At 37.9% G+C, this 11,116-nt stretch overlaps 1 protein-coding gene across 1 annotated transcript; it reads right to left on the bottom strand.

The window, feature by feature from the left end:
- Positions 1 to 9,844: 9,844 nt before the first annotated feature.
- On the bottom strand, positions 9,845 to 10,804 carry LOC104993581 (olfactory receptor 1038). Its single transcript, XM_010846905.1, has one exon. The coding sequence runs from the start codon at positions 10,802 to 10,804 to the stop codon at positions 9,845 to 9,847; it is 960 nt and encodes a 319-aa protein (XP_010845207.1).
- Positions 10,805 to 11,116: the final 312 nt, after the last annotated feature.

Genomic DNA, 11,116 nt, shown 5'->3' on the forward strand with positions numbered 1-11,116 from the left:
TGTCTCTGCTTTTGAATATGCTATCTAGGTTGGTCATAACTTTCCTTCCAAGGAGTAAGCATCTTTTAATTTCATGGCTGCAGTCACCATCTGCAGTGATTTTGGAGCCCAAAGATATAAAGTCTGACACTGTTTCCACCGTTTCCTGCCAGGAGACGGTGAGGCATTCCACTCGTGACAAAGGTCATGAGGAAGGAGGCTTGGCATACGCAAAGGCAGGATCAAGTCTCAGGAGTCCCCCTGGATATTCTCGAGTATCTACCCTCCAAAAAACCAGAGTCTGCCTACTTTATTGCTTTGTACTTTCACCTCTGACTTTACTGGGGGCTGTACCCCACCACCATCTCACTCTCTCTGTCAAAGAGTTAACTTACAGCTCCAATTAATAAAGTTCCTGGGCAACTAGGAGTGTTTAAATCCAAACCCCTCAGATAGCTCTCTAACTTGCCTGACAAGTTTACCCAGACTCCTACAGCTATGCATACGATTGTTTACAGTCTCCCAGCCTCCAGAGGCATGGGAAGCTTAAGATATTCAAATAGCTTAGAGCCTCTCAGAGAATTAGAAACTGTCAGAAAAAACTAGTAAAAGATTTCATTGATGAGCCAATGCTTGTTGCCAAGTTTTCACATCCCCTGTATTGTATCCTTGAATGTGTATTAATTAATATATTTGGTATGTAGAAAAAATAAGTAGTGGCCTTGGTGTTAGCAACTTTAGACCCTAATAAATTCTTTCCTTTGTTGTAAACCCATTACACATCCGCCCTATAGGAATGCAGTTTTATCTAACACCTTCAGAAGATGGCACCAAACCTTAAAATAAATACTGTTAGAGAAAATAAGTCTTTGTCAAGAGTCATAAAATGTTAATAGGCCTTCTTGGCCAGAAGATGATGTAAATTACCTAAACCATTTGTATACGATAAATTTGCAGGATAGAAACCCTGGTTTTTGAAAAGGATCAAAGACTGCTGACTTTGCATCCCCTATTATCCTCTATGTGTAACTTAGGGTATATAAGCCCCCGTTGAAAATAAAGCTACGGGCCTTGCTCACCAAAGCTTGGTCTCTGCATGTCATTCTTCTCCTTAACTTCCAGCTGAGTCTCCATCTGGAGCATGGAGGTCCTCTGCGACCATTTATTTGCCTGGGCTTCTAAGACCCACTCGAGAAGGTGCCTAAGGTGGGGCACCTTCCACTATTCGAGAGGGCACTTGCGGCCTCCGTGGTCAGAGCTAACCTGGTGTCACAGGTTATATTGATTTTCCACGTAAACCAAGCTACTCAGCCTCTTTTCTCCACTGAATTTTCCTACTGAGCTATCCTCATTCTATTACTCTTTATATCTTTGATGAATATTTAAATAAATAAGTCACCGAAGCCATCTCTCCTTTGAATACCCTGGATCAGCCGGGGCTGGACCTCGGCAGTTTCCCCATCTATTTCCCATGAAGTGATGGGACCAGATGCCATGATCTTCGTTTCCTGAATGTTGAGTTTTAAGCCAACTTTTTCACTCTCCTCTTTCACCTTCATCAAGAGGCTTTTTAGTTCCTCTTCACTTTCTGCCATAAGGGTGGTGTCATCTGCATATCTGAGGTTATTGATATTTCTCCTGGAAATCTTGATTCCAGCTTGTGCTTCTTCCAGCCCAGCATTTCTCATGATGTACTCTGCATATAAGTTAAATACGCAGGGTGACAATATACAGCCTTGACGTACTCCTTTTCCTACTTGGAACCAGTTTGTTGTTCCATGTCCAGTTCTAACTGTTGCTTCCTGACCTGCATACAGATTTCTCAAGAGGCAGATCAGGTGGTCTGGTATTCCCATCTCTTTCAGAATTTCCCACAGTTTACTGTGATCCACACAGCCAAAGTTACACATATACATGTATCCACTCTTTTTTAGATTCACTTCCCATTTAGGTCACCACAGAGCACTGAGTAGAGATCCCTGTGCTATACAGTGGGTTCTCTTCAGTTATCTATTTCATACAGAACAGTGTGTATATGTCAATCCCAATCTCCCAATTCACTCATCTGTCTTTCCTCCCTTGGCAATCATAAGTTTCTTTTCTATATCTGTAATTCTATTTCTGTTTTGCAAACAAGTTCATCTGTACCATTTTTATAGAATCCACATATAAGGAAGATTATATATTTGTCTTTCTCTTTCTGTCTTACTTCACTCACTTTGACAGTCTCTAGGTCCATCCCTGTTCCTGTTAATAGGATTGTTTCATTGTTTTTATGACTCATTGGAAAAGACTCTGATGCTGGGATTGGGGGCAGGAGGAAAAGGGGACGACAGAGGATGAGATGGCTGGATGGCATCATTGACTCGATGGACGTGAATTTGAATGAACTCTGGGAGTTGGTGATGGACAGGGTGGCCTGGCATGCTGCAATTCATGGGGTCGCAAAGAATCGGACATGACTGAATGACTGAACTGAACTGAACTGAAGATTCCATTCATCTGGTCCCATCACTTCATGGGAAATAGATGGGGAAACAGTGGAATCAGAGTCAGACTTTATTTTGGGGGGCTCCAAAATCACTGCAGATGGTGAATGCAGCCATGAAATTAAAGGACGCTTACTCCTTGGAAGGAAAGTTAAGACCAACCTAGATAGTATATTCAAAAGTAGAGACATTACTTTGCCAACAAAGGTCTGTCTAGTCAAGGCTATGGTTTTTCCAGTGGTCAAGTATAGATGTGAGAGTTGGACTGTGAAGAAAGCTGAGTGCTGAAGAATTGATGCTTTTGAACTGTGATGTTGGAGAGGACTCTTGAGAGTCCCAGGGACTGCAAGGAGATCCAACCAGTCCATCCTAGAGGAGATCAGTCCTGGGTGTTCATTGGAAGGACTGATGCTGAAGCTGAAACTCCAATACTTTGGCCACCTCATGCAAAGAGCTGACTCATTGGAAAAGACCCAGATGCTAGGACGGATTAGGGACAGGAGGAGAATGGGACAACAGAGGATGAGATGGCTGGATGGCATCACAAACTCGATGGACATGGGTTTGGGTGAACTCCAGGAGTTGGTGGACAGGGAGGCCTGGCATGCTGTGATTCATAGGGTCGTGAAGAGTCAGACACGACTGACCAACTGAACTGAACTGAACTGGAGATTCCATTGTACATATGTATATCTTCTTTATCCCTTCCTCTGTTGATGTACATTTAAGTTGCTTCCATGTCCAGGCTATTGCAAATTGTGCTGCAGTGCACATTTGGGTGCATATATTCTTAGAAATTATGCTTTTCTTCAGATATATGTCCAGGTGGGTTTCCCCAGTAACTCAGCTGGTAAAGTTGTCCAGGAGACCTGGTTTCAATCCCTGGGTGCTGAAGATCATTCAAAGGAGGGCACAGCAACCCACTCCAGTATGCTTTCCTGGAGAATCCCCATTGACAGAGGAGCCTGGTGGGTGACATTCCATAGGGTTCCAAAGAATCGGACATGAATGAGCAACTAAGCTCACAGACAGCACCTGTAGTTTTTTTTTTTTTTTTTTTTTTTACGAAACTTCCATACTGTTCTCCATAGATACCAATTTACATCCCCACCAACAGTATAGGAGGGTTCTTTTTTCTCCATACCCTTTCTAGCATGCATCGTCTGTAGATATTTTGAAGATGGATAGACATTTCTCCAAGGAAGACATATAGATAGTAAAAAAATACATGAAAAGATGCTCAATATCACTAATTGTTAGTGAAATGCAGATCAAAACTACAGTTGGGTAGCAATGACAACCCACTCAAATACACTTGCCTGGAGAATTCCATGGACAGAGGAGTCTGGCAGGCTACATACAGTCCATGGGGTCTCAAAGAGTTGGACAGGACTGAGCGAATATCACTCACTCACCCACTTACCTAGTTGGCCATTTTAAATTTATTTTTGAATGGCCATTTTAAATTTAGTTTTTCTTGTGTTTGTGAGCATATTTGAAACGTATTTTTTTTTTTGGTTCTTCCATTTCTGCTATTGAAATAAGCATATATTTTCTTGAAACAAAATTTGAGCTATTTTCTGCATTTAGTAAGGATTGTATTAATAAAATGTTAATTTATTTAGTTCCACTTTTCAAAGTAAAAACAGAGATAAACTTAGTTGAATCTTCTTCTGTGTGTCTGGTGCTGGATGAAAGTCTTTAAATGGATGGTATCAGCTAATTTTTATAACCCTTTACTGAGACGGGTATTTAAAAAATAAAAAAGTCCAAAACAGTTTATGTAGTTCTTTAATAAGCATGTAGTTTATAACTAGAAAAAATAAGTTTTTGGTTTTTTTTTGTAAAACAGATTTTTAGTGATTATTTTAAACATTTTTAACTATGGCGTCAGAGAAGACTCTCAAGAGTCCCTCGGACTACAGGGCAACCAAACCAGTCAATCTGAAAGGAAATATCAGTCCTGAATATTCATTGGAAGGACTGATACTGAGGCTGAAGCTCCAATACTTTGTCCACATGATGCAAAGAGATGACTAATTGGAAAAGACCCTAAAGCAGGGAAAGTTTGAGGGCAGGAGGAGAAGCTGATGAGAGAGGATGAGATGGTTGGATGACACCACCAACTTGATGGCCATGAGTTTGAGTAAGCTCCAGGAGTTGGTGATGGACAGGGAAGCCTGCTGTGCTGCAGTCCATGGGGTCACAAAGAGTTGGACAGGACTGAGCGACTGAACTGAACTGGTTTTGAACATTGATCCAAATTCATTTACAAAGTAAATTTAAATTATTTGTTTAATTAGAAAAATAATTTGAAAGATAGATGAGCCTGAATCTGGCACAATGAATGAATATTTCATGGGGCTCACATACTCTGGAAAAGAAAATGAAGGGAAAAGTCACCACACTTGGGGCAAAAGCTCTTTACCTTTATCATTTCTTTGCCTTCCAGTGATGTTAATTTCAGAAGTTTCTGAGAATATATCATCATCTCCCAAAAGCTAGATTTTTAATAGTTTCTAAAAGATGTAACCATATTTCACTCCTACCCTTTGGTGTCACTTGATCCCTTTGCTATTACATAACTGCTTTGGCTTAGAATATAAGGAAAGGATTTTAACAGCTCTGAGGCACAAGTTTTTCATGTAAGTTGAGATATTCAGGAGAAATGAACTCTAACGGTCCTCAGCCTGGATTATTACTTATATAATAAAATATCAACATCCTATGCTTAATTTAATTATCTAAAAACCAAATTAAGTGACAAGGAGGTCTGAGGGGAAAAAAAATCGGTCTATAAATATATAATTACTAATGGTTTTTCTTCATAGGTAACACTGTAATGTTACTATGAAGCAGTCAAACTATATTAAAACATGGGCTTCTCTGAACTAATATGCAAATAAAAAATATAATTGAGGAAATATGAGGTACTTATACATAAACAACAAATAATTAAACTCATCAGAATATTTACATTCTAAGCATATTCTTGATAATCTAGTACTTCTACAACAATTTTTTTGTTAAATTAATAAATTATACTTCAAGAAAATTTAACTTCATATGTTTTCTACTTATCATTTTCAAAAAGGCAAAACGGGTTAAAGCTCACTTTGTTTATTTTGTAAATCCTGATTTTCACATTGCTAAACTTAAATACATATGACTTATTTCTTAGCATTGGTAAGAGGATTAAATCAGTTGATAAAATTCAAAATTAGGCTAAGAAATAGCAAGCACTCAATAAATGTCAGGTATTTTTCTTCTTTTTCTTTGTTGCTAGTAAATAAATTGTATAAGTGAGTGATGGTCTTTGTTTAAATATATCATGTAAAAATAAGTTGTAAAGAAAGTGTGCTGTCCTCTTTAAAATAATTCAATTGTCACTCAAGAAACTGAAAATTTGATGTATAGCAAAACCAATACAATATTGGAAAGTAATTAGTCTCCAATTAAATAAATTTATATTAAAATTTAAAAAAAATAAAAAAGAAAGAAACTGAAAAGAATTGAGAGGATCTTGCTTTCTGTACCAAAGGGTCTGTTTTCTTCCTCAGGTTAGAGTAATTTTCTGCCTTTTTAAAAATTTATATACACATGTATTATTTTTGAAATTATTTCCATTATAGGTTACTACAAGACATTGAGTATAGTTCCCTGCTACATAGTAAACCTTTATTGTATGTCTATTTTAATTAGAAATTTAACATTCTATTCAGAGTAAGTCAAACAAGTGGAGTCAAATGTCATATATTTTTAGTTAGGCAAAAATTCATATTTTTTCTAAAATACATATATTATATATATTATTTATATAAGTATATAAAAAATTTTTCTATTACTTTTGATAAAGGTTTAAGAACATACCCCTCCAAAAAAAAAGAAGAGATGGAGAAATTGGAAAACAAAATAAATGAAATGGGAGCACTGATTACAAAATAGAAAAAGTGAAACAAACGAGGTAAAATAAGAGATCATCATATAGTCCAGTTGTTTTTAAACATGATTGCTCATTAGAAATATATCTGGAGCTATGGAAAAAAAAATACCTGTATACCATTATTTCTTCAAATACATTTTCTGCCCCTATCTCTCTCTCTTCTCTTTCAGGGATCCCTTTAATGTGAATATTATTATACTTGATATTGACACAGAGGTCCCTTAAACTCTCTTCATTTTTATAAATTTTGTCTTCTTGTTGCTGTTCTTATTGGGTGATTTTCACTATTCTATCTTCCAAATCATTTTTCTCTAACATTGATTCTCTCTCATATGTTATATATATACATATATATGTATATGTATATATATATATATACATACATCTTTTAAAATTTCAGTTATTGTATTCAGTTGTGTTGGTTCTTTCTTATATTTTCTGTCTCTGTTGATGTTTCTCACTGAATCTCTCCATTCATTTTCTGAGTTTGGTGAGCCTCCTTTGATCATTTCTTTGAACTCTTTTTCAGGTAAACACTTATCTAAAGACAACTTCATTAGGGTTTGTTCTGGGGTTTTATTTTGCTCTTTTGTTTGGAACTCATTCCTTTGTCTCCTCATTATGTCTGACTTTTGATTTCTGTTCCTATGAATTAGGCAAAACATCTAGCTCTCCTTGTCTTGAAGGAGTATCTTTGTGTGGGTGCATGTCTTGTGTCTACTGCTTGCAACTGGTGACTTTGGCAGGTTGACTCCAGCTAGAGTGAGTGCAGACCTGGGATAGACCTGGGGAAGTGCTGCTCCTAAGACTGCATAAGAATGTGGATTTTGATATTTTAGCTGAGGGAATGATGTTTCACAGTACAGTTTTAAAGGCCACACAGAATTGTATGTGTCTGTTTAGGAAGAAGCTGAATAACATAACTATTGATTACATGTGAATTTCTTCTTGAATTTCCCTGAGAAAAGTCAGGATTACATTAAGAAATGACTGCTAATAGTAAGGGATTAAAATTGTGTGGACATGGAAACTCCAATTAGTGTTTCAACATTGCTATTGTAAATAATCATTGGAAGCAAAAAGGTAAAGTTAAACATAAGAAGAGCAGAGTTCTTCAAGTGAAGCATTAAGATTCTTTAGGTTTGAACCTCTTTACCTGTGAAAGAGAAACTTCCTGTGTTCCTTCTTTGTGTTTTGTATGTGATATGTGAGAATATGTGTGAATATCCATCAGATAAATATGCACTCACAAGGCATAGTTGCAGTGACTAGAAGCACCATGTTCTCTGTCAAACCTGACTTAAAAATCTGAGGATTCATTCAACTCACAAGATTCTAAACACGCTTCATGGCAACATACATGGGTTTCTTACAAATTAAGTGCGGAAGAGGAAATAATTCCCTTGTACAATATACCTCAAGGCTTCCCTATTGGCTCAGGGTGAAGAATTCAGATGCCATGAAGGAGACTCAGGTTTGATCTCTGATTGGGAAGATCCGCTGGGGAAGGAAAGGGCAACCCACTCCAGTATTCTAACCTGGAAAATGTTATGGACAGAGGAGCCTGGTGGGCTAGAATGCATAGGGTCACAAAACAGTCAGACATGACTTAGCAACTAAACAACAACAACATTACAAACCTCAAACTGAATTTTATATAATGACTGTAACTAGCAAAGTCACCTTCCAAAATGGTAAAATGATAATGTTAAATCAGTAATTTAATTAATTTTTATAAACTCAAAATAATAAAAGAACTTAGAATCACTAATTTTTAAATTTCATGTCATGATCCTATAAGGGTAATTGAATAAATGACATTGTAACCTAAGATTATTTCTATTTGAACATATGAGAATTTATTCATTTTTAAAATATAATTTCTTATAAACCATGTTTTCCAATTATATTTAAAAATCTGATAATGATACCTCTAAGTACAGATAACCTATAATTAGGTTTCCCAGCTGGCTCAGTGAATCTGCCTGCCAATGCAGGGGATCTGAGTTCGATCCCTGGGTCAGGAAGAACCCCGGGAGAAAGGAGTGGTAACCCACTCCAGTATTCTTGCCTTGGAAATCCCATGGACAGAGGAAACTGGTAGGGTACAGTCCATGGGGTCACAAAGAATCTAACAAAACTTAGCAAACTAAATAACAATAACACAGTGATCTATAATTAGAGCTTCCCAAGTGACTCTAGTGGTAAAGATTCTGCCTGCAGTGCAGGAGACACAGGAGAGGCAAATTCAAGCCCCAAGTTGGAAAGATCCCCTGGAGTAGGAAATGGCAGCCCACTCCAGAATTCTTCCCTGGAGAATCCAGTGGACTGAGAAGCCCTGTAGGGTACAGTCCGAAGTGTTGCAAATAACTGGACAAGACTGGGAGACAAAGAGTGCAATCTATAATACCCTTTACTCTTAACATCCAAAGTGTTAAGAAAACAAACTTCAAATAGACTTGAATTTGAACTTAGAATATTCCTATTATTAGTTATGTGACCTTAGACAATTTATAAATTATTGAGACCTAGAAGTGAAACCTTACACTCCAGTAGATTTGATATATAGGATTCAGTGCAACTAGGTGATTAAAGTCCTGGAAGGTAGTAGAAATCTAAAAGCTTTGTCTTTCTTATTTAAGACTGATAGACTTTTAAGAACTTAACTGATTGATTTTTGGTTACACATAAAAGTATTTATATAACAACACATAGAACTTATGGGCTTCCCAGGTGGACCTACTGGAAAAGAATCTGCCTCCAGGAGACTTATGAGATGCAGGTTTGATTTCTGGGTCAGGAAGATCCCCTGGAGGGCATGGCAATTCACTCCAGTATTCTTGCCCAATAAATCCCATGAACAGAGACGCCTGACAGGCTGTAGTCCATGGAGTCACAGAGAGATGAACGTGACTGAAGTGACTTAGCAGGCATAGCACTTACTATAACATGATACAGTTCTAAGCCTTTCATAAACATTAACCTGTTTAACCTTCAAAACCAATCAACCATCTGGTTCCCATCATTTTGTAAAGTTGTAAAGAGAGTCATGCAGAGTTCAGGTCAATTGTCCAGAGTTTCACAGCTAATAAAAGAAGATAGAATTCAAACACATGCAGTCTTGGTTCTAAAGTCCTGAGTTCTAAGAAAAAGATGCTGCTACCTTTGTTTGGGATACATGTATATGTGTTTGGGAGTGTATTTGTGTTTGCTTTTGAAGATGATTTCATGGTCTTTAAATGCTACTATGTCCTGAGCAGGACTCAGAATCAAACTGACTTTCCAGAATTGACCTGGGTCCTTGTAGTAATTATCAGGGTCTGTTGAAGTAATAATCACATTTTCAGTTTACTGGTAAAGAAATTACAAGCAATGTCAAAAAGGGAAAGACTGACTTATTTTTCTTCTTGTATTTAATACAATGTTATTATTATTATTTTCTTAATTTTAATATCTTTAAAGTTTCACAACCTTTTCCCAAGACTTTCTTGGAGGCACTTTTCACCTCTTTGTTTCTTAGACTATAGATGAGTGGGTTCAACATGGGGATCACCACAGTGTAAAACACAGATGCCATTTTGTCTGTGTCCAGGGAGTGGTTTGACTTGGGTTGCAGGTACATAAATATCAGCGTGCCATAAAAAATAGTAACAGCCACCATGTGGGAGCCACAGGTAGAAATGGCCTTGAGTCGCCCCTGGGTAGAGCGGATCCTTAGGATGGTGGTGATGATGAAGGCGTAGGACGTGAGGACAATGGAAGATGAACAGATCATATCAAAACCAGCAAAGGCAAAGATCAGAATTTCCTTCATGCGTGTGTCTGAGCATGACAGAGCCAAGAGAGGAAGGTCATCACAGTAGAAATGGTTAATGACATTGGGGCCACAGTAGGTTAGACGGAAGGTGATGATGGTATGGAACAGGGCAACCAGAAAGCTGTATACATATGGAACTGCCACTAGTTGAATGCAGACTCTCTTTGACATGAGTGTGGAATAATGCAGGGGACTACAGATGGCTACATAGCGATCATAGGCCATGGAAGCTAAGAGGAAACACTCCGTGATCATGAAGGTGAGAAAACAGCCCAGTTGCATTGCACAAGCATAGAAAGCAACAGTATTGTGCTCCACAACAAAGTTCACCATCATCTTTGGTGTGATAGCAGAGGAGTAGCAAAGATCAACAAAGGCCAAGTGACTGAGGAAATAGTACATAGGCGTGTGCAGTCGAGCATCAGTTCTGATCAAGGTAATCAAGCCCAGGTTGCCCAGCACCGTGACCAGATAAATGACCAAGAACACCACAAAGCAGGGGACCTGAAGCTCTGGCCGTTCTGTAATTCCCTTGAGAATGAATTCAGTGACAAAAGTAAGATTCACTTTAGCCATTTAATCTGATGGATTTTGAAGAGTTTGTTGTGAGTTGAAGAATAAAAACGACACCTTCTACAGCCTCTGCCAGTGTTGGGGAGGTGATCATTGGCATCTTCTACCCGTGAGTCACTCCACCTTGTGGGCAAAAGGTAGCTGCAGCTCTCCAATGACATGCCGTTCTTGCTCCAGGGAAAGGAATCTACTACTCTCAGAGTAGTCTTCTTAAGCCTTACTTTGCTTTACAAAGAAGTGGTGCTTCTTTGCTTTATGATGTAGAAAATATAGGAAGATGCTGATGAAAAATTAAATAGTATCTGAAAGAAAGCA

Source organism: Bison bison, unplaced genomic scaffold (genome assembly GCF_000754665.1).
Source record: "Bison bison bison isolate TAMUID 2011002044 unplaced genomic scaffold, Bison_UMD1.0 scf7180017849297, whole genome shotgun sequence".
NCBI classification, from domain to species: Eukaryota; Metazoa; Chordata; class Mammalia; order Artiodactyla; family Bovidae; genus Bison; species Bison bison.

What these genes read in the sequence shown, in the direction of transcription:
- LOC104993581 (XM_010846905.1), bottom strand. Translation starts at nt 10,804, where the DNA reads ATGGCTAAAGTGAATCTTACTTTTGTCACTGAATTCATTCTCAAGGGA.